Source organism: Euprymna scolopes, chromosome 10, assembly GCF_053919585.1.
Source record: "Euprymna scolopes isolate OS-2025 chromosome 10, ASM5391958v1, whole genome shotgun sequence".
Classification (NCBI taxonomy): Eukaryota; Metazoa; Mollusca; class Cephalopoda; order Sepiida; family Sepiolidae; genus Euprymna; species Euprymna scolopes.
The window spans coordinates 54,257,604-54,282,895 of NC_136491.1; the positions used below are offsets into that span (position 1 = coordinate 54,257,604).

The window sequence follows — 25,292 nt, forward strand, 5'->3', positions numbered from 1 at the left end:
CGGAATCGAACCCTCTTCCCAGCACTGGGGCAGAAGTTAATAGAGATGATAAAAGAGAACTGTATTTTTGCCGGCCTTGATGATTCTTGATGGAATATCATTGCCACCTGGAGCTTTACCACGAGAAAGGGTGTCAATGGCTTATGTGAGGTCGTCAGGGGAGGGGGAATTATCCAGCTCATCCATGGCTGGCATGGGTGGAGCGCCTTCAATTGATGTGTTAGTGACGATATTCTTATGTGAGTATAGCTGCGTATAGTATCCAGACCATCTCTCAATTTACTTTCCGCAGTTGATGATGATGTTGCCTGATTCTAATTTCAGTGGTGCAGTCTTTATACTGGTCAGCAGAAAGTTGGATGCTGCTATATGGGTTCAGCCAATATTCATTGGCGCAGCGTCTTGCAGTCTTCTGGGCGCCACTTTTGGCCTTCCTGAGTGTAGCGAGTGTCTTCTCAAACGAGACCGTCTGGATTCTTATTTTCCTGCTTACCAAAGGTGTCCATAGCAGCGTTGTAGATGGCCTCGCGAATGTATCCCCGTCTCTCTTCCTCTGTATTGGTTGGACAGTCATTTATGGCTTTCTGGAGTGAGTCTGCAAAACGCGCTCGCATTGGGAAAAGAGGTGCGAGGTCGTCCTTTTAGTTTGGCGTTGTGGATTTTTTGTTTGATACAGACTTTAGTTGCAACAAGCGTGTGGTCAGTATCGCAGTCTATCAGAGCCGACCGTTATTCCTGGCCTCGTTGCATCGGTCGTTTTGGCATCAGCAAGATGAACGGAAGTGGACAGAGACTTCTCGAGCTGTGTATATTCAATGACTTATGCATCAAAAACACATTTTTGCAAACAACGCTATATCACAGAGTGTCTTGGCGGCACTCCAGGTCCCGTCATTGGCACCATCTAGATCTCATCATTACTAGAAGAAATTCGCTGAATTATGTCCGGAATACTCGCAGCTACCACAGTGCAGATTACGATATATATAAATATATATATATATATATATATATATATATATATACATATATATACATATATATATATATATATATATACAGTAAGGAATCATGTCTTCTTAGTTACAAAAGCGAATGCCTTGATAGATACAAAATAGCTGTCGTAAAAATTCTCATCTACAGAACTAAACGTAATTCCTCCACTAACGAAATATTCTATAAATCACTTTCGAACGTAAAAAAAAAAACTTTAAATTAATAACGCCTTCCCAAAGCACATAGTTGACACTAGCAAATTAGACACTTTTTTAACTACCATTAATAATAAGAATAATACTAATAATCACGATAGCAACGATAATAACATTGACATATATTATTGTAACCAGATACATGGTAATTACAAATTAGACGAAAAAATAATAAAAGATATTATACACAAACATGTCGTAACCACAGAAAAAAAAACTCTAAAATAAGATTTATTATTTATTACAAAAATTTTAAAACTAGCTAATTATTAATAAAAAATAACCTGACATCCGATGACAGTATGCTGAAAACTAGAAATGGCGTGTACATCTTTAAATGCCCTATAGGAGAATGCGTCTCCAAAAATAATTCGTACATTGGTATGACTCGAACCAGCATATCCCGTCGTTTAACATGTCACCAGTCTTCCCCGAATAGCTCAATCTATCAGCACCTCATAGCACACCACACCCCTAAAAATGAGTTTAGAGACATATTAATAAATAACACGGCCATTTTAACTGTCTCATATTGCGAGGTACCCCTCCCGCTCTTTGAGGCATTGTTATTCCACATTAAAATAACAACGATTAACCAGACTCAAAACGAAACGGAGGGCACTCTCAAGTGATTTTGAGTATTTTAATGGTTTTAAGCGATTTTTATCGCCTTTTAATCATCTTTTAATCGTCATTTTCCTTTCGCTACTTTCATTTTTCAATTTATTTTTTTATATTTTACTACTCGCCTGAGGATGACCAATGGAGGTCGAAAACGTTCGCGATTATGGGAAATTTCTTTTTTCACTCGAAAAAAAAAAACGTTCGGAAAATGGTCTGACAAAGGGAAAAGGGGGATTGCAAGAAAAACAAGCAAGAGTTACCTGTGCTCTTTAATGAAACCTGCATAAAAGAACAATGCTGCCTAAATATACTAATATCCATATACATATATAAATGTGAAAGAGTATGATAAAGCTATAGCGATGCAGTAAATAAAGTGTTAAAATAAGTGATGGGCAAAATAGACAATCTATAAAGATCTTATATAGCTCATTTTTTATATCTTCATATACATATTTATTTTACAGATCACCCATTGATAAAAAGCAGAAAAAGGAACTGCCCGTTTTACATAACCGCGATGGTAAATGTTTTGGATATTTCCAGAATAAAATCTATTTTTCAGAAAGAAAATCATCGAAACAAATGTTTTTAAAGAAATGGAAAATATCGTAATACCAGATTCGGAAATGAGTAGGTAGTTGAGCTGCAAAGCGAAAATATATGTCCTTTTTAAATTAGATCGGTGTTACAATCGTTGTATTATTTGTTCATACTTATGTATAAGTTTAGTTTACACAATAATATTGTATTTTATATGGGCATATATTATATTGTCATATTCACTGTTATTTGTTATTCATGTTTTTCTTTTACTTGCTAATTTAAAATCTACTTTACTTTTAGTTAATATAAAGCCAGTTTATTTTTTTATGTTAAATGTAAGTTAAAGCGTGTACATCGCACGTGAAATAGGTTATGCGTTATCATGCAAATAGTGTTTAATATTAAATTTACATCCAATAGTGTTCTTGTTTGTGACGCTGATTTATATATATATATATATATATATATATATATATATATATATATATATATATAACACCCAGATCATTTTAAGCCAAAAGATATCAAAAGTGTGGGTTCAATATAATTTCAATACCTCGTCTATTCGAGATTCAATGAGCAGAAGATGGCAAATGCATTTACTAAATCAAATCTTGAAGTCGATGTAATTAATCATTTAAATGATGAAAATTTGACAGAGTACAATTATTTGCGTGTTCATTTTTATAAGTATGAGTTATTGTTTATAGTGAGTAATTAATTGAGGACGTAAAAAGGTTGGCTGTTTTCTATTAGATTTTGTCCTTGAACGTTATTTTTTGGAGGATTTAATCAACATTTTTCTCTCAAATGAAATCTCTTTACGCATGCTCATTAAGATGAATTTAATTATCTCACTTTTAATTAAAAATTAATTTTCGAAATATTCCATCTTCATGTTTGTATCATTATGCAAGAGGATTTCAAACTGTATATTAGCAAGAAATATAGAACATTGCTCTAAATTGTGACATTCATTAAAAGAAAAAAGTGTAATATTATATGTTCAGCGGTGTTATATCATTTCAGTCTACGAATCATGTATGTAAAATGCGTCTATGCATCATGCGTTTAAACGTACACATTAATATTTCATATATTTGGACATGTGATATCGTCCGATTACCAAAGACAAAATACAAAATGTAATTAGGAAACAAGTAACTTCGTTACATTTAAGAAACTAGTAGTTCTACCCATTACGAAATTATTTCATTTAAGATGCATGCTAAATCGAAGTTTGTTTTGTCATCTACTTGAACAGTTTTACAAAATGTTTGCAATCTTTTTTTTTATTATTTTAATAATTACTTGATAACTACTGTAAAAGAAAGTTAGAAAGCGAATATAGAATCTACCATTTTTTGCGAGTACTACAATATTTCAAGCTAATTGAGTGACATACTAACAGTATATTTTTTTTGTTTTAAATGGCACCTTTATCACAGATTAATATAGGTATAATTAATGCCTAATTTGGCAATACTTTTGTCAATGCTACGTTTTGAGTGAAAATTATCTATGTCAGAATTTGTTTTATCCAGATAATATCTGATTTAACTTGATAGTTTATATATAATTTCAGCTAAGAGGAAAACACGAGTTTGAATGGTATTACGAAAACCATAATTGTCCGGATTAGAATTTAAGATTTTAAAAGTTTTACACAAGTAATAACTAAGAGGTTAATCATATGAAAATATAGGGAATGGGAGAAAGTAATAGAAGTCTACTCATGCTGAAAGGAAACAATAAATAGGTATTCCTGCACATGACAGTACTAAATATGGCGGCTCTTCATTACAAGAAAGACACCCTTACAACTTGGCTGAGTTCAAAACCGATGAATATGTTTCTTTCGCAAATGATAATAACAAAGGATGAATAAAAAATAATATGCACGCTAACTCTGCATGCGCCAAAAGTGTTACTGATGTGGTTACTGATTCTGTCATATTCTTCTCAAAATTTTTTCCTGTTGTTAATCTTTTGTTTAGGTTAATTTTAAAATAAAATGTTAATATGGGAAAAGTTAAATATTGTCGTAAAAATATTAAAAATAAAGCAAGCTTGATATATTTCTCCGGAGTGTACAAGCTGGACATTTACATATTAGAGGAAATTGTTTACCCATATACAATTGACAAGCAAGCCACCCAGCGTTTCTCGGTCATACAATACGCTTAAATATGATAGTTTAATATATGTAGATTGCGTATGAATTATTATAGAATCAATCTTTTATGAATTATTATAAATTAAAAGAAATAATTTGTCCGTTATACTAATTCTAAAAAGAAACAGGCAAATAAAAATAATAATGATACTGTGAATCATCAAATCCCGTCTCTGTTTCTTTGCAATATCACGTCAGCTGATATTTGACTTGCCGATGTATTACCTGAGAAAAGTCGTTTCTGAATAATATTAGTTTTAAAATATCAAAACGAAGAAATGGTGTGCGGACATTTTTAAAGATACCTCTTCTTTATTTTTGTAAATTAAACTCATTAATAAGAAAAACAATGAAATTGTAAGGTGCATCCCGGATTGAAGAAGGGCGTCATTCTATCTGTACTCGAATGCTATACCATTTAGCTATATCTTAATTATAATAGCATTATTTGCTGCGATTTAATTATCTCCCTTGGCCAGTGTAACGTAAAATGTGTTGATAAAAAATTATGCTATTTTATTTATAAGAGAGAAAATCTAATTTTTCGATCGGATTTTTTCGATTGTCGAACTTTTCGGATACATATTTGTACAACATCTATCTAACAACATTACCAGACATACAAATTTGCCTCATGCGACATTTGCAAAAGCCACTGTCAGTCGTTTCGAAATCTCTGAGGAATGAACTCACACACGCAAAGTGACTTTTATATAATAGGAGAGAGTTTTCCACATATGCCAATAATCTAAGCAGAAATATACATGCACCTATAATCTATGACAAGGACATTAATATAGTGGCCAAAAATACCTATTAAATAATATTTGCCGAGAAGTTTTATTCGTGAATCTCAGAAATACTCAGTAACTCGGTAATTAGCAAATATTTTTATTATAAGGAACCGGTTTACATTGATTCAAACATGCACACAAACATAAAAATGACTAACTGTATAAAACTACTTAATGCGCAAATATTCCCTTTGGCGTATGTCATGTATTATGAGTAAACTATTTTATATCAACTAATTAGTTATTTAAAAATTTGAATATTACCATCGTAATGCAAGTGACACATTTTACAAAAGCCAACACGTTAGAAAAAACATGAAATTTATTTATAATAGTTTTATATTATATATATATAGAATCTTGTTAGGATAATTTCAGAAACTGAGTTTAATGATTTTAAACGTTTCCATTTTATAAATATTACATGGTTCCCATCTAGACAAAAAATAGAAAATAAATAATACTTTCATATTTCATTTATTAAACGCATAAATAGCTTGTTTAATCATCATTAATTATGCTAATACCATCTCTACCAACACGATCATTATCAGCATGGTATTTATTAAAATGTTGATTAATGAAGATAATGAAAATAAACGCATTGACAAAATTAAACATAGAGTTGTGAGCCAGATGTATCTTCATATTTATTTTTCATTTGATGCGTTTTCTTCAGTAAAAGTTATCTACGAAACAAAAATACATTTTAGTTTTTTTTCACTTAATTCACAGGTAAATCTGATGCTCCTCTGAATTAACTTTGTTTTTAAATTTAAGCTAAAAAATAATAACGTGTTACAGCATTTTAAAGATAGTGACTTTTATTTTAAATATCGTTAAAACTAATGGCTTCCAGTCCAATTTTTGTAATCCAATAAACTTCTCTAAAATGTTTTAAACAATGAAAAATACAAAAACAATGGCAGGCGTTTAGTGATTAAAGTTGGATTTGAATAACTTACAAATTTAATTGAAATTGCCACTCAGGAAAATACTAAAATTTCAGAGAAATATCAATTTTTATAAAGTATTATTTTAATTAAGTGCATATTAATATAAATTAATCAAAATATCCAGTAAATTACACTTTTCTATTTTATTTCACAGCGTTAATTATTAGTTTAAATTACGCAGTGTATGCTGCTAATAAAAATGTATTCTACTGAAGTGAAATTGCAATCGATGAAAACAATGAGATATTTTGTTAAAGTACAAATTTGCCTGGCGCATTGCTATCAACATCTAAATTAGAAATTAATCGTCCGAATTCATTTTTATGTAAACAGTTTATTTTATGAGCAGAAATTTATACTTTCCTTTACAATATATATGTGCGTCACTCCGACACTGACGCAGCATACACAGTGTAGTATTGCATGATGTATAAAACTTCATTTCTAATTCGGGTACGAGATGGCTGACAAGATCGCAGCATAATGGATACATTTTTCGAGTTATGCTTGTAGTGATATTTAAGGTCATGGTTGTATTTACTAATTAATTTCAACATTACGAACATTTACTTGTACTTTGTTTTTGGCACGATCTATTTCCGACGCCTTTATATACATAAATTCATCAGACTCAATTACTTATTTACTTATCTATGTCTCATATAACAGTGATTAATGATAATACATTATAACCTCGGGATGCGACAAAATCAGTACCAAAATACAGTACACTATATAATACATACGTATATAATCAAATAACATTATATATAACACCGTAAGACGGGCAATGCACCGTAATCAAGGGTCAGAAAAACATCGCATTCCACATTGTAATCTAAATAAACGTACCTAGGGCCATTGTATCCCGGGGTTCTACTGTAATCGAAGATAATTTTTTAATATTACACGCTACCATTGTTTACCTGGTGGTCATTTTAATTTCATTTATTTTCGCTTGTTTATAAAAAGAACTGGTTTATCTAAAGTATCGTTGTTTAATGTAAGATATTTGACGATAAATATTTATTTGACAGATAACACTCATATAACGGCATTGTAAAGACATTTTTTTACTTTATCAAACTTGTTATAAAATTATAACTAATTTTTTTAATGTTTTTAATTATATAGAAATTATGCAGCTTCCCAAAATGTCAATTTTTAAGAAAATAATTTGCTAACATTGAAAAGTCTGTTTAAAAGTTTATTTCAATTAACCTATTACATATATTTTTTCTTTGCAAATATCCTCATCTTGTATAGATTTATGTATATAGATTTCGGCCAACTTCGTCAGGTTCATGAGGATAATAGTCCGCAAATATATAAAACATGCAAATTCTCATCTTCAAGGAATTTTAATAATTAAATAGCATTTTACATGTTGATAAATTGTTTTTAAAATTCACAGTGTCTTAGAAATACGAGGGGCGTGCAATAAGTAATGCCTCTAACCCATTTCCCATAGCAGTAGAGCAACAAAACTTGGCACAGTTTTTTTCTGCATAGGAACCACCCATTGAATTGACTGTGCTTTGGTCTCTGGATCATAGTGATGGACCCAGTTTTCATCCTGCGTAACCAGTCTTTTGAAAAATTTGAGTCATCATCTTGGCACATCTTCAAATTCATCCTCGAGCACTCGACTCGTTCTCGCTTATGGAATGGTGTGAGCAACATGAGAAGCCATCTGGCAGACACCTTATACATAAGAAAATGGTTATGAATGATAGTTTCCACAGACCCTGTACTAATCTTAACATCTTGGGCTATTTGGAGAATAGTAATGCGCCGATCTTCCGAATGGGCAGCCTCAACTTGACGGGCAGTTGCCGCATCAATGGCAGAATGGGGCAAACAGGTCTGGGAGCTGTTTCCACAGACTTACGACCATGTTTGAATTGACGATGCCAGCGTTTCACAAGGTCATATGATGGAACATTATCGCCATAAGTGTCTTTCATTTAAGCAAAATTCTCCTGTGGTCTGCATCCTTTCAAATACAAAAACCAGTCACTGCCCGACATTCAACAGGCTCCATTTCACACGTGACTCAGTTCAAACACCTGTAAAACAGAAACCGCAATTAGTTCAGAGCTGTAATTTACCACAACACCCGTATAGATATATATCATTGCACATGCAAAATTTCAGCTAGTTCAGATAATTTGAAGTAGGTCAGGAGCATTACTTATTGCACGCCCTCGTACAGCCGTTTTCAACAATTTATATGAAAATAAAAAATTGACTTGTTAGCATTCGTATGTAAGGATTCCATTTCCAAATTATTTGTAATGCGATTTTTAAAATAAATACTTTTTGTGTATCAAGTTATTGAATATTTTATTACAATAAATAGTGAGCAAGTATATAGACATGCAAAAAAAAAATATATATATATATATATATATATATATATGCTCTGGTATTAATATAGCGATTAAGACTTTAACTGTCTATATACAAGCCTGATCAGACCTCTAAACTATTGTAGAAACACCAGTTTAGTTTACAAAAATGTATACCCACCGCTAACCGGGCCACTCTTTGAAATGTGCACTTGGTGGGGTCAGTTCCAACGTGATAATTCATAGTCTACGCGCCAAACACGGCACTCGTTTAAAGGCAAATTGTTCAGGATCTATCGTCTTCTGCTCCTTTCTACCTTTACGCGAGTAAATGAAAAATATTTCAGGCAAAGAACCGCAAATCTAATTATTCAGGTAGTTAAATGTCAAAGTGTTCTATTAAACCGACCATTTTTTTGTATATTCAATGAGAACCCGTGTCAGCATGGTACAGAACAGCTTGGCCAGCATTCTTCCAGGTTTAACGAATGGTTTTGACCAACGAGTAGTTAATTCAGGTTAGATAATTCTGCCATATGATATTAACGAGCTGTGTGGAGAATGTGACTCACGCCACAAAAAATTACAACAGCAACACAATTGCTAGCATGATAAAATATATGAAATATTCTAAATCTATTTAAAATTGGCTTGTAAACGTCTGTGTTTCTCTTATTGTATTTTTCTATAGGTTTTATGACATGCATAATATGTATTTTCACTTCTAGGATTCAGTTATATTTGGGAAATATTTCATTCTAATAAGGTGTTATGTATAATTACTTGAGCAAAGCGTCCGTGTAGCAGCTTAATATTTACGAATATTCCTACTATCACTGTATTCTGAGTCAAAAGTTATCCAATCCTAATTACGGAGGGAAAATTTACATAAATTATTTGTACAATTTTTAAAATTTATTTTATAATTGTGTGGGTAGATACAAGAAATACATGCCCATTTGATAGACTATATTTACTAATGTATAACTTACAATGGCAATATGCAAGTAAAAATATCTAAGCATATACATAGATATCTCTTGCCGTCTCGCTCTCATAATAAATTCAAGATATATATATATATATATATATATACATATATATATATATATATATATATATATATATATATATATATATATACAAAACATATCACGAAAAATAAAAAAATATGATGGCATGAATGTGGGTTCCTTAAATAGAATAAAGAATGTTTATATCATTATTAAAATATGATATAATTATTAATTTTACCCACTTGTTTGTAATATAGGATCATTCAGTCTTTATAGATCATGATGTATACGCTTATCATGATAAGCTATACGAAAAAAAAACTTTCTTAGTATTTTTTTTATCAAGAAGCCACATTCTAAAATGTTAAAATCTTATGTCCTGTAGCATATAGATGTTGTTACTCTAGCAAAAGGCCTATCGTGGGGAATTATAAAAAAACTCAAAGGAATGTGTAAGGATATTTTTGAAAAAGGTTCGTGTTTAGTGTATTCGCCGTATGCAAATGTGTATGTCTTTGCCTTTTAATGTCAATATTTGCCGGTGGGAAACATCTGAAACATTTGGAGTTTTTTGAGGATCAATGAGTTGGCGAAGCCATGTTGAGGTTAGGAAGTGGATACTTCAAACATGGTTAAAGAATCCGTAGAAAGCAATCGCAATTTCCCTTAGGATGTCCAATAAAGAGAAGACGAGGAAAGATTGAAATATCTGAGAGAAATATTCAATAGCAAAATCGTGGGTGAAATTCAACCTTATGATGGCGGAAATCTTAATTTCAAAATAAATATGAAACAACGAAATAGAATATTACATATTGCATATGAATAATCGTTTAAACTACAAAATACATTTACATGTAAGCATGTAGCATGTTTTATTAGATAATGCTTAGTGAAAAGTAAAAATGAATATATGTTTTTAGTGGTATCAAACTTACAGATTGGTAAAAATGTGTATTAATACACTCGTACTGTTATACCCCGATGATATTATATGTTTCCACTGGTAGGTCCGTTAATTATTCCGTGTTCACAAGGCGTAAGAAAATTTAACATTAGGATATCTTTTTAGAATTTTACGCAATTTCATACGGTATGTAACAAGCCACAAACAATAAATACTTCCTTTAAAAATATGTACTATTTAACGGAAAACAGTGTATAAAAATAGCTTGGAAAATATCATGTTGTAGTTTGATAGAAATGAATCGATACATCTGATTGGTTGAGAAGGACGTAAATATTGCCAGTTGTGTTTCTAAATGTCAACGTAGTATGTATGAATGTTGTTACATGTATATTTGTTATCAAATTTTATTTTTCAAATATTGACTTGAAATATCTCATTCTTCATATAATCACTTATATAACAAAAAGACTGCAGAAATTCTTGCTATTTTCATGACAAGATTATTTACTGTTAAATATATTTCAACTTCATCCATACCATTTACATTTATTTATATATTTAATTTACTTTGGTTTTTATTCTCTATTTATCTACACTGTTATTCCAAAATAGAATCTTACCTCTAATTCGATGTGGACTATTATATATTTACAACGGTTTTATTTAATGCTCTATCTTGATAAATTTATTATTCGTTTAAGTTTACTGTTTTATGTTAAATCCAATACTTACATTAGTATGTTTAATTTGTAATCATTATATATAAATATGTCACTGAGAATTTCCAGTACGCTACATTCTGTGAAAATTGCTTATTACGTATTCTTCTTATTGCATTTATTTTTTAAATACACTTATTATATAATATTTTTGTACATTACTTAAATTTATATATAGATTTACATGTAAGCATTTAACGCCAATCATGCTATTTTGTATTAGAATTATTTGTATGACCATTATAACTTATTATTTCAATTTCTCCCATTTTCCCTTTTTATTATAATTAAAAATACTATTTCAATTATAATTAACATGTCTAAATATTGATATCAGATTAATAGTTTGGTTCAAACATGTATATCTTGAATAATATTATTTGCTAAACTTTACTATGTCATAATTCCCTATTACATTTATTTTTAAATAAATTTCTCATTTACTATGCATTATGTATTCCAATTTATGATATAGATCGATTCAATTACAATTGCAGTCAGTATCCCCCTTCTAATAATATATTTAGATTTATTTTCAGGTCATAATAACTTAACGTTAAAATCCCGGACCGACCATTCTATATATTTAGTTATAGTTTATTTTTTACTTTTATTTAAATAAAATTTAAAATACTCTTTTACATTCATAATTATCAGCTTAAATTTAATTCAAAATGATGTTTAATATACTACTTAATTTCATGCTCTTCACTATTAAATAAATGTTATCCTCTTACACCGAATGATTAATGTCTATATTATATTATTACATTCGATTTATTTATTTGGGTTTTTGCTGACTTTTTATTACAGCTTTTCTTTCCTTAATATTTATTTTATCTAATTTTATATATCTATACATTGTTTATTTACTTATTTCAATTAATGTTATCTCCTTGAATCTATCTTTGTAATATTTAACTATCACATGTTTTAGTCAATACACGATATATCCAGATCGGTGCAAAAATGGTTAATTACTTTCTGAGGTTGTTTTAGTAAGCTTTCTTTAGATATTATTATATGACGTGATCCTAGACTGCAGAGGGGGTACGGCCAGAATTGTTTGATGAGTATTTACTAGAAAATCCTAGTTTTCTCCAATTCAAATTGATATTAAATGTTAATGATACTTAATTCTCTTACACATTTTGGTAACTATGTTTTTTTCGTATTATTATTATTTATAATTGGTATACACTCGTGAGCCAAAAAAATGAGTAAAACAAATTTTATACATCTTATTGCTCTAAAAGCTATATTGAACTAATAACAATTGAACAAGAAAACTTAAACATTTCTTTAATAAATGCTTAGGATGGAATAGCATTTCCTTTTGATTTCTTTAAAATCACTCCTTTTATACATGCTCTCAACCAAAGTGGAACACTCTGAAGAGGAGATGCTATCCCATTCGCTGTACACAGCTTCCTACAATTTGTCATAGTTCTCAAAAGTTCTTCCGGCCGATGCACGAGATATTAAGGGCCAAATATTCTGGATTGGGCTTTAACCTGGCCAAAATATCACATTAATTTAATTATCAGAAAACCAATTCATTTAGTTTAGCAGTGTGTGCTGGGTCATTATCTTGTTGAAAAATAATGTTCTGGGATATACCCAGCTTCTGGATACTTGGTAACAGTCCGGTTTCTAATATTCAAATGTATTCCTTTGCATTGATTGACTTCTCAACTCTAATAATTTCCCAACTCATGCTGCAGTAAAAGTTCTCCACACTATTATCACTGAATTCCCGTGTTTGATTGTCGTTTTTATGTAACTTGGCGAAATTTTCTCTCCAGTTCTTCGATTGCACCGTTCAGGAGCATCACTAACACGCCAAAATCTTGATTCTATCTAACCAGAAAACATTCCAGAACCAGTCTGTATCTTTCATGACAAACCACGAGAAAAATCTATTTCTATCATTGATGTTCTTCTTAGATAAAATGGCTTCTTTGCACGCCTTTTAGAGAAAAATTAATTTTCTTTAATTCGTCTAGATAATGCATTTCTAGTCAGAGAACTTCCAGTCTCTGTTTTGAATCTTTGCTATGGTCAACAGAAATTTTCCTTACATCCTTTAAAACAGTTCATTTAAGTATGTGGCCACCATTCAAAGGGAATGCTCTGGGGCGACCAGATCCAGACTTCTCTTTTACCAAGTGTTCGACTTCAAACCTTTGCCCAATTCGCTTTACTGCAGAAAGAGATGTTTTCACATTTTCTTTTCTTAAAATATCAAAAACCTGACTGTAATTCATTTGGGACTGTCTTAATCCTGCAATTCGTTTTTTTATATCCGCGCCAAGATGCTGTCTTACCATTTCTAGGATTATTATTTTCACTTTTATTATAGGCTATTAATATAATAATAATAATAATAATAATAATAATAATATGCGAAATAGAAATGCTCAGTAAAAATTTACAAAAATAGGGAAAAATCGATGTCTTCTTTCTTTCACTCGTGGCCCATTTTTTTTGCTCATGAGTGTATGCTATATGGTAATAAAACCTTTTTTACGTTGGCAGATTGTTTGTTCAACATGTGCTCTTTCTCTGTTCTTCACAATTCCTTTACGTTTATATACTATATTAAAAATGAACCACTTGTCTATCAAAGTCCTTTGTAAATATTTCTACAGTTTCAAAGTGATTTCCTTTCAATATTTTAATCTGTTAAGTAAACACCTTCTTATAATCTCCTCGTTATTTTTGCACTGTTAGAACTTATAGTTTTTACTAAATTAGTAATTGTAGAGACGGATAAATTAATAATATTTCGGTTATAATTTCTCCTAAGTTGGCTTCTTTTTTTGATAAAATTCGTCAATAATTTGATAAACTATTCTTCGATAAATTATTTAGTATTTGTGCGGATAAAAACGTACGTAATTTCTATCTATTTTTTATTTTTATTGTTATTTCCGATAGTATTGTGTGAAAGATTTATTACTACGTAAATTTAGTGTTGGGGACTATACATAAAATTTAAAAAAAAATGACGTAACTAAAAACCCACTATTACAACTTATTTTCCTAATTTCTTACTTTGTAATCATGCACATTTTGCTTTATTTTCTTTCAGAGTTAATATTCTCTTTATTATTAAGAGCTAACTAAATTTTGAAAAAGACATAAAAATTACATAAATGTTTCTGCACCACGAAACATGCTTAAAGAGAAATAAACTACAAGATTGTAATCCTAAACCTTTTAAATATAAACCTTTGGCATGTATTTGTATATACTATGTAGTTACATCGAGCTTAGTAATTTAGACGATTTGTATAAATACAAAGTAAATATGATTGAAGTAGCGGTACCAGTTAATCGGGGTTGGCTATAAACTACGTTGGCCACTGATATTTCTGACCAATTGCAGACACTGGCGGCCGTGGACGAAATGAAATAATCTGGTTTCACAGGTGATTATTGCTAGTTTTGGGCGATAACATCCAGACACTGTTTGATTAAAAACAAACAGTTAAGGGAATGCGTAATCTAGTATAAATTAGTAAAATTTCGAAAACTGTTCATTCAGAATGATTAAAGAAAGTATAAACAGGGGTTTTAGAAGTTAGGGGTTCCCATTGTATATGAACTGTTTAAAGTGATCGAAATCAGTAGTAGCAGTACTAGCAGTTTTCGTCTGTTGTTCGAGGTTTCATTTTTTCAACTCTTTAATCAATACTGTTAATTAAATTTCAGTTTTATGTTGTCTTTTTGCAACGTCTAAAAGAAAATAATTAAGATTTTTTTACTTAACTACCTTGATAATTGTCATATTAAGAACAACGTTTGAAATAGACATTTCAAACTTCCCATGTTAAGAACAACTTTTGGAAAAGACACCGCAAACCTCTCCTATCTTCAAAACGGCGTTCAGAATAATCACCCCCAACATCCCCTATGTAAATAACGGTTTTCGAGGTAGTCAACCACGTTTTTCAGAGGGGGATAATTCTCCTCTAATTTAACTGTGATAATCGTTGTCAACATACTCATCCGCAAATGCGCCCAAAAATTATAAGGTGGCAGAGTCGGAAGAAGAAAGTAGATTTGTTTAGCGCGCGTGCGTACATGTCTGGCAGTCAGTGAATTACTGTGCATAATACAGGTCTTTATATCTACAAAAGTGCTGGTCTCCACAATATTTAAATGAGTTTTTTTTATTTTATCAGCATAGTCAAAAGCAACATAAAAACCGTCATTTTAAGGTGTGGAAAATTTCTCCACTGGAAGGTAGAGGTTAACAAGGATTTTGCAACAATGGTTTGTTGCGACCTGTGACTAGGTAAAAATTGTAGAACCTTGTCGGTCTGGTAATAAGGGTAACGATTCAATTTCCTTCAACTCCAATCCCAAACTGAAATCACCACCAAAATTCAGTTCACTCCACCCCTCTTATAATCCAGTTAGCCAATCAAATAAGTTAAATGTAACATCTACCAATATAAAAAGAGGCATCGCCCACACAAAAGGTTTTTGCTGCCACTCTTCCTGAGAGTCGCAGGTAAGTGCTTCAAGTCTTCTCAACACCCTCCCACTCAACAGAAAACAAAATCAATTGTTATTGATTTTGTAAAGCCTTCTCAATATACATATTCCTCATTCTTGATCCCCAGAGCAGTGGTGACAAACCCAATCCTTTTCATCTGGCGGAGCTGCACTGATCCCAACGCATCTAAAATGGAACCAGTTATCACATTGATCACAGCAGATCATGGCCGATCCGTCATCAGGTTTATTACATCCGGGACAAATCCAAACCTGCTCACTCTCCTGTACTAAAGTGGGTTCCTCAAAACTGGTTTCTGACCAAGAAATTCCTTCTATGGACTCCCAGTCATCATAACTAGGTTCCGGACCATCCTCTTCTGGTTCATATTCCGCATGTAGTTCTAGCGGATATAGATGTTTAAGAGAATATGTTCTCACCCTCCCATCACCCCGTCGTATCTGTGCCGACCGTACCATACCATCGTCTCCCGGAAACAATTCTTCTACTCTCCCCAATGCCCAGAAGGGTCGAGACTTGTTTGGAAGTTTTATCGTCACAATATCTCCAGGTCGTACCTTATTAGATATAGTTGGATAACGATCTTGTTTACGTTCTCGAAGAGAGAGTAAGTAATCCTCGTTCCATATCCGTTTAAACTCCTTGAGCAGCTCATCCCGGTTCTTCAAAGATTCCAACAATATCTGTCTGGACGGCAGTTCCCCTTCATTAATTGGTTGAATCTCTATTCTAAGAAGAAGTCCAGGGTTTTTATCTGGGCGCAGGAAGTGATTGGGCGTAATTACCTCCAATCCAGAGTCATTCGAACTCACATAGGTTAACGGTCTATTGTTCACTGCCCGTTGGACATCTTAAATGGCTGTCCACAACTCAGATTGACTGTAAATAGACCTTCCAACAGTTTTATAGAGGCATTCCTTTAATGTGTTAATCATGCGTTCCCAAACTCCTCCATACCAAGCCGAATGAAGAGGGATCTTAACATGCTTTATATTATACTGCCCAAATTTTTCATCAAATTCGGAAGAAGTTAGGGCCTGATTTAGTAAACTAACTCCAGCAAGAAATGACTTTGCATTGTCACTATATATGTGAGAAGGCAAGCCCCACATGTTTGAAAACCTGATGAAGGCCAGTATAAATGTGTGTACTGTCATGTCCTCAACCAGTTCTAAATGCACCGCTCTGATTTCCAAGCACGTAAATATGAGAATGTAAACCTTAGATTGAAGATTTTGGTTTTGAACCCACAGGTGTCCTGTATAATCAATCCCTGTATGTAAGAATGGCCTTATCAGATTTACTCTATGTTTAGGCAGGTCTGTCATCTTAGGATACGGAAAATGTATCGAGTTGATTTTCTGACAAATAAAGCAGTCCTTCAATATTCCCTTCACAGCCTGTCTGCCTTGAGATATCCCAAATCCTGACATCCTGATTCTACTAAGTGTAGCCGGCACACCCAAGTGTTTAGCCCTCTCATGCTGATCCTTCACAATTAGATTAGTCAAGGGATGATTCTTCCCGAGCAATACAGGGTTTAAAACCTCATATTGTAGAGTAAATTTTTTTTTGATCCTGCCTCTGGAGCGGACGACACCAGACTTGTCCAGAAATAGGTTTAACTGACTCACAAGGTTCGGAATGGGTTTATCATGAGGTGCACGTAAGAACTTCAATTCAAGGGGAAATGCCTGTTGTTGCATTGTCTTGAACAAGTAGTCAGCAGCAGCCTGTTTATAGTCCAGTTCCTTGCCTCTTGCTTTGGATATAAATTCGAAGACTCTGGAGACCACACGTAGAAGTTTGTTAAAACACGAAAATCTGTCAAAGGCGACGATAGGCTGAGACCAGCTCTCATTACAGGTGTAGAACAGGTTCGTACGAACTATTTGCTGGTTGTCTGCACTAAGACAATCCAAAGTACTATCAGGCCAACAGACAGTTCCACCAGACAACCAGTTTGGTCCAGCACTCCAAAAAGAGAAATTTTCCTTAAATTTAGCTGCTGTCAGTCCCCTAGTCATTAGGTCCGCAGGGTTCTGATTGGAAGGCACATATTTATACCTGATAGCAAGGTTGTAATTTGCAAGTATCACTTCTTCCATCTGTGTCACATCCTTGAGGCGATTCTTCGTGAAAATGTTTTTATGGCTCTCTGCTTGGACATCAGCCAAGTGAGTACAATTTGGGCATCTACAGCCAAATACAAACTTCCAAATTTCGTTCCTTGATAGGCTCTCAAGATATTACTAAGACATTTAATTCCCCAAAAAACTGCTAATAGTTCCAGCGTTGGCAAGGTTTTAGCTTTTAATGGTGCCACCTTTGCTTTAGCAAAAATCAGAGAAGATATACCTCCCTGAACTGCATATACAGAACACCCATATGCCTTTTTTGAGGCATCTGTGAATATGTACAAATCCGCAACAGTATCGCTATCAAGTACCTGTCTTCTAAACGATAACGAATGAAGTACCGACAAATCACTAGCTAGTAATCTCCACCTTTCCTGCATTTCCTTTGGAATGGGATCATCCCAATCAATATTAGCCTTCCACATTTCTCCCACCAATATGCGACTTTGAATGGTGACTGGGAGACATAAAGACAATGGGTCAAATACACTGGATGCGGCTGATAGTATTTGACGTTTTGTTGCTAAGTTGGGGTCACAAGTTCGCTGGACTAGGCTGATGGAGTCCGACTCTGGGTCATATCTGTAACCCAGAACCTTTTCCCATGGACAACTGTGAGTTGTCAAAGTCTCATCCTTCCTCATCAATTCCTGTAGCTTTGGGCAATTGGTGTTACATGATCGAAGATCAAATCCTCCTTTCTTCAATCTTTCCTTTATTTCATGATATAGTTTTCTCAACACACCTTCCGAATTATTCGTACTGACCAGATTGTCAACATAAAAATTTGAATTCAACAGTTTGGTGCAATCATCAACTGGAAATCTCGATGCATGATACTTCAATATGCAGTTCAATATAAAAGGGCTTGCGTTAAAGCCGAAGATGATGGTCGTATAACGGTAACATACCAGACGATCATCCCGTTTTAGAAAGAAGCAAAACTTATTTCTATCAGATTGCTTTGATAATCTAATCATCAGAAATGCCTTCCTGATGTCGCCCAATAATGTATATCTATTAGTCCGAAAGAGTAGAGTTAGATTTAACATGTTTCCGGTTAAATTTACCCCTGGGTATGCAGCCTCGTTTAAGGATACTCCTCCCTTGACCTTCAATGAACAGTTGAAGACTGGTCGCATTTTAGTAGTTGCTATGCTCTCGGATTTAAAGACTGGTCGATGAGGGATCCAAACATGTTTATGGAACTGTTTAGGTGAACAATGAAAGGGTTCTATTATGCCCTCTGCCTCTTGTTCGGCAAAAACCTCTAAATATTCCTCATAGAGGCCCTTCATTTCCAGAGTGTGTACCACCCTATCTAACACCTTGAGGGCTACTTGGTGATTAGAGCGCACCTGAGCTAATTTATCAGTGTGCCACGGTAACTGCACCCAGTACCGTCCCTCCTTAAACTCTATATTTCTCATAAACTCCTCTACCTTCTGGGCATCATAGTCGGACAAGGTATCATTCTCTGATAGCCCCAAAGACTCCACACTGTAAATCCACTCCAGACCTCTTTCTACAGTACTGTCCTCAAAAGTTTCTTTATAGGGGTCCGAATAAGAAGAACACACGTCAAGAACACTATTAACAATGGAGGTCGGACACTTAACAGTTCTCATGACTTCTCCATAAACTGGAACCTTGCGTTGGATCGTTTTAATTTGGTGAGGAAACATGAAATTCCTGGGATCCCCAAAAGGTATCACTCCTCGTGGGGAAAGCCAAGCTTTCCCATTCATACATTTTATCATTTGTAGGGGTTCCATAAATTGTAACAGGTCTACCCCTATTAACCCTTCCAAAGTTATATTGGCATTTCTTCCTAAATCTGTATCCAGGGTGTAATCCAATTTCGTAAGGTTCTCGACCACAATCGGCAAATGCTCCACTGTATGAATGATGTCTAATTCCTTGTCAATAAGGATAGGTAGCTGCCGCTTTACCCCTGGCGTCAACTCCACTGTTGTGGTAAGTCGCTGAAAATTGCAGGTTTTCCTTCCTAGAAACGTCACAATCTCAAGGTTTACCTCTGAGACAGATCTTGGGTCACAAGCCAGATCCTGCAAAATTCTTCCACCTAGTACGAATTTTGACTGCCCGTGTCTATCAAACATCGCAGCTTCACAGCTTTGTCCCCTCTTTGTAGTACGATGGTAGTAATCGGCAAAATACACTGCTGCTCACCCAAACTGGTATTGATACATTCATTTGTTGATGTATATGGCATAGGGCACATGATTGCGGTATGGTCCTGGGCTGAACATCGCTCACAATTGCCCTTAGGGCTTCTTTTACAGGGACACGAATCACTGAAATGATTGTTACTTGTGCACCTATAACATAGTCCGAGTTCTCGACAACGACGCCATCTTTGAGGAAATGTATGGTATTCTTCACAAACTTGAGTGGAATGACCATCCCTCAAACAAAGGTTGCAGGTTTTCTGTCTGGATGAATGTATCTACGAGAGCTACCATAATCCAAATCTCTCTGGTTTGCTTCAGGGAGTGCAGCCTTCCAGGATTTTAAGATCCTGATGCCCGTATCTAAAATAGAAGTTAAAGATGGATGCGGTGCCCCTACAGACCTCACTAATTCTTCCTTAAGACGGTTGGGCAGTCTTTGGAACAGTATATGAGCCGCTAATGCCCCTCCGCCTGAATTTCTTTCCATAAATCCATATCCCAACATAGAGTCCAATTCCGACAACTCGTATTTAACCTGAGACAAATAGTTTTTAAGGTATTCAATATCATACCTGCCTCGGGTGGACAGTTTGAATAGGCTAGAGAATATCTCCTCTCTAATGCCCTCTTCATCCCAATAATTATCCTTAAGAATTTTTATTGCGGCATCATAATTATTGGATGTCTCCTCTAGATGATGTATTAGCCGAAACGGACGTCCCGTAACACAAGTCTTGAGGTAGGTTAATTTTTCTCTCCTTGATTTTAATCCCGAAGTGCAATAGTCAAATCTAGTGAGAAAATCTCTCAATGCAAATTTGTTCTCAAAGTCCAGGCCATCAAAACTAGGGCATTTGACCTTAGGCCTAAACATAGAGGTGTCAACTTGAGATGGCTGCATTACATTTGGGAGCATGAAGGGAGGAGAATCATCCTTGTGAACCTCTGCAGTTAAGTTTTGTAAATCTCTTTTCACCTCCTCTTTGAATTTGATAAGGTCATAAGCATGCGGTGCCACCCTATCTCTAGGAAGGAATTTAACCAAGTTTTCCTGAACTTGGTCTACTTTAGAAAGCCACTCGTTTATGTTGTCTGTGGTGTTCTTCAAGGCACATGCATCCACTGCGACTCTTTTCTTTAATTTTTCTAATGTGTATCCGATAATGTTTTTATATCTTTCCTCCGTATCCAAAAGGGCCTCAAGAAGGTGATCCGGTTTTTCTTGCATTCCTAAGGAATCCTCAAGGGAAGACATTTGTTCCGCGGCCATAATAATAAAAAATAACAGAAGAAAAAAAGGGGGCAAAAAAATGCACAAGGTCTGCAGATCAATGTTGCAAAGTGTGGAAAATTTATCCACTGAAAGGTAGAGGTTAACAAGGATTTTGCAACAATGGTTTGTTGCGACCTGTGACTAGGTAAAAATTGTAGAACCTTGTCGGTCTGGTAATAAGGGTAACGATTCAATTTCCTTCAACTCCAATCCCAAACTGAAATCACCACCAAAATTCAGTTCACTCCACCCCTCTTATAATCCAGTTAGCCAATCAAATAAGTTAAATGTAACATCTACCAATATAAAAAGAGGCATCGCCCACACAAAAGGTTTTTGCTGCCACTCTTCCTGAGAGTCGCAGGTAAGTGCTTCAAGTCTTCTCAACAAAGGAAAATTACGGAGGTGTACCTAATGTTACATTAAAATGGTTGTCCCCTTTTAATGTAAATTAAAAATAAAAGAGAATTAGTTAAATGAAAATGATATCAAATAAAGCAAGGATTGAACCCTGTAGATAAGTTTTAAAGAACAATAGGTTTAAATAGAATGCCCAGTTAAATTGGTGATTCTGTTAAAACAACAAAGAGAATGAGAAATTTCCTGGACGTCAGAAATGGGTTTAAAACGTGCAAATCGCGCATGTTGGAAACACGTGAGTTATAGTCACGTTGACCAGGCATACGCGTGATGTAAGGGCAGAAATGATTTCTCAATATAGGAGGAGAAGCAAGAAGAGAATCAGATCAGTCAGTGGAAATAAGCAGAGGAGATCAGACCGATCCTACGTTAGAGTCAAGGCACCCTCTCGGAAGCGAGAGGTTTACGAGATAACCAGGTAAAACTTTGAATCCCTGAAATATAAATCATGTCCGACCGGTCGAAGAATAAACGTATCATCGTACCTGTTTATAGCTGCCTTCATGTATCGTGTGATTCTACCAAAACAAAGGTAAAGTGAAATTATATTAATATGAACTCTGTGTTTATAAAAATGTACAACTGTCAACGTAAATATTAGACGCACTATCTCTCAGTCTATCTCTCGAGATATTCAAAAAGCTCTACTAGTTGAATTACAGGCTTGGTGGTCCTGTAGAAATATGTACCCTGTCTCTATATCTCCCCAATGTCTCCATCTCTCAACAATATGAACACTCACAATGCATATATATAATATCTAACATCTCACAACATGATAACACACATGAACCCACTAAGACTCTTCCTAATACGAACAGTCAACACCAAAGAATAATACATACGTCATCTTATACCACCTATTACATAACACTAATATACAAATTTGCATCACAGTCAACGTGGGCACAATCTCGAGAATCGGTGCGAAATCTATTACAATCGTCAACGATTAATAAATAAATGTTACGCCAATATCAACTACTGGATTCGTACTTATTATGTTGTTTGAATTTAATTTTAATTTAACTTACGTAGAAATATTCACTTTTTAAAATTGTTAACCTACGTTTTATTGCACATTCACGTTTTGAAACTGAAAAACAAAATGTAAAAATGTGACATATTCATTGTTTTCTTTTCATGTTTCTGTAAATCCATATATTTTTGAAATATCTAAAACGTTTGACAAAATATATATCATACTAGCTGTATCCTGCCACGCGTTGCAGTGGCTCAATTTGGCGTAATGGAAAAATTTAATAAAAAGGAAAATGCATGTTTCTTATATTAGTACAGCAATCCACTGCAAAAAGTGAAAAAGAAGGCGAAACTGAAAAAAATGGTACTTTTGCAGAACTTGATCTGGATCCTCGAGAGTTTCTGTCAATCATTCATGTTTTGGACTTGACCAACAATCAGTGGATGAAGCCGAACGTAGCAAAAATATTGAAACGCTAAATGCTTTTTTTGTTGTTGTTTTAAAAAATGTGAGTTAGTAATTAATATTTGGTTGATGGTGGGGGGAGGGGGTACTATGCACAGATTCGAAAAAGTCGTCCAAAAACAAAAAAATTAAAGCAAAGGTAAGGTAATTTACGTTTCTACCTAATTGGATAATTGTTTAGTGTTTTTATGTAATGTAAAATGTTTAATTGGCTCAAAAAACAGAAATTGTCACGGATTCTTTTGAATACGTTAAGTTTGGGAAAGTAAGTTGAAAACTAAAAACTATACAAAACAGTGCCTGAAACTCACCGAACATATGTTACCATGACATAGGCTGGCATAATCGGTAGGTTTCTGACAGTATTTTGTATAGTTTTTTAGTTTTAACTCACTTTCTCTAAATTAAAGTAATCAACAGTGACCACCACCATTTGTAGCTTTCAAATACACCAATAAACACTGTTTTTCGAGCCGATAAAAACTTACATTAAATGAAAAGGGTTTATATTACTAAACACAGATACAAAGAAGTTGTCAAAAAATAAATATATAACAAATAAATGTTATCAAAGGCAAGAAAAGTAAGTGTTCTACCTAACTGGATAAGATTTTAGTGTTTTTATGTAATGTATAATCGGTTCAAAAACATTCAATGTTTATCGGTATATCTGAAAAATACAAATGGCGGCAGACTGTATCGAACACGTTAAGTTTGGGGAAATTTTGGGAAAATGAGTTTAAACTAAAAATACTGTTAGGAACTCACTCAATATATGTTACCATGATGTAGGCTGGCATATAATCGGTGGTTTTAAACTTTTGCTCGATACAGGTGACGACTTTTAAAAATCCCTTTTAGTGATTACCTGGTGTGAGGATATTTGTACAACTAAACGGCAAATCTGCTCAAAAAAGTCCGGTATTATTTTACTTTAAGGCCCGTTTCACGTTCATATATAACGAACTATTTTATTGTAGATTTCGGTGTGCTAAAAACGAATCTGCAAACCGTTTACGTAGCAAAAAAAAAGTTTTCATGATATTCATGAAATTACTTTTTCGAAAAGTGGGTGATCACTCTTCAATGTAAATTTAACTTAGAATGAGCACCCACTTTCTGGCCACCTGAGAGAGGGACATTTTTCTGTTTCTTGGCTAAAAAGTTTTTTGTTTGATTTCTTTTGCATGGTAATACCCCCTGAACTCTGGGACTATTTTCCATTTAACAGCCGTAGCCTTCGTTTACGCTATGCGTAAGCATAAACGAAAGCTGTTTAGCCAATAAACATGGGAAAAAATCCCCCCTCTGTCAGGTGGCTAGAAAGTGGGTGCTCATTTTAAGTTAAATTTACATGGAAAAGTGATCGCCACTTTTTCGAAAAAGTAATTTCTTCATATCATAAAAACTATTTTTGTGACGGAAACGGTTTGCAGATTCGTTTGTAGCACACCAAAATCTACAAAAAAAAAGTTGTTATTTACGAACGTGAGACGCACAGCCCTTAATGGAAAATTATATAAAAAATCCGGGGGAAAATAGTTTTCAATAAAAACAGCAAATGAATTCGATAGAAAAAAATGGATGCTATTTTTTTTTCTTTCTGTGTGTTTCTTGGCTAAAAAGTCTTTTTGTTTGATTTCTTTTGCATGGTATTAACCCCTGAACTCTGGGACTATTTTCCATTTCACAGACGTAGCCTTTGTTTATGATATGCGTGAGCATAAACGAAAACTGTTAAATATGCATTCGCGTACCAAACTGCCTTGTAAAAAAACCTTTAAGCCAATAAACACGAAAATAAATGCCCCTTCCTCAGGTGGCCAGACAGTGGGTGCTCATTTTAAGTTAAATTTAGATGGAAAAGTGATCACCCACTTTTCGGAAAAAAAAATTTCTTCATATCATGAAAACTATTTTGATACTCCTTGGGCGTATAGTTCCATGGCGACCCGCAGAATTATTTAATAGTCGTTCCCTTAGTACCC

At 33.9% G+C, this 25,292-nt stretch overlaps 1 protein-coding gene across 1 annotated transcript; it reads right to left on the bottom strand.

The window, feature by feature from the left end:
- Positions 1–17,944: 17,944 nt before the first annotated feature.
- LOC145286453 (uncharacterized) lies at positions 17,945–20,092 on the bottom strand. The gene has a single exon (XM_080135363.1). The coding sequence runs from the start codon at positions 20,090–20,092 to the stop codon at positions 17,945–17,947; it is 2,148 nt and encodes a 715-aa protein (XP_079991489.1).
- Positions 20,093–25,292: the final 5,200 nt, after the last annotated feature.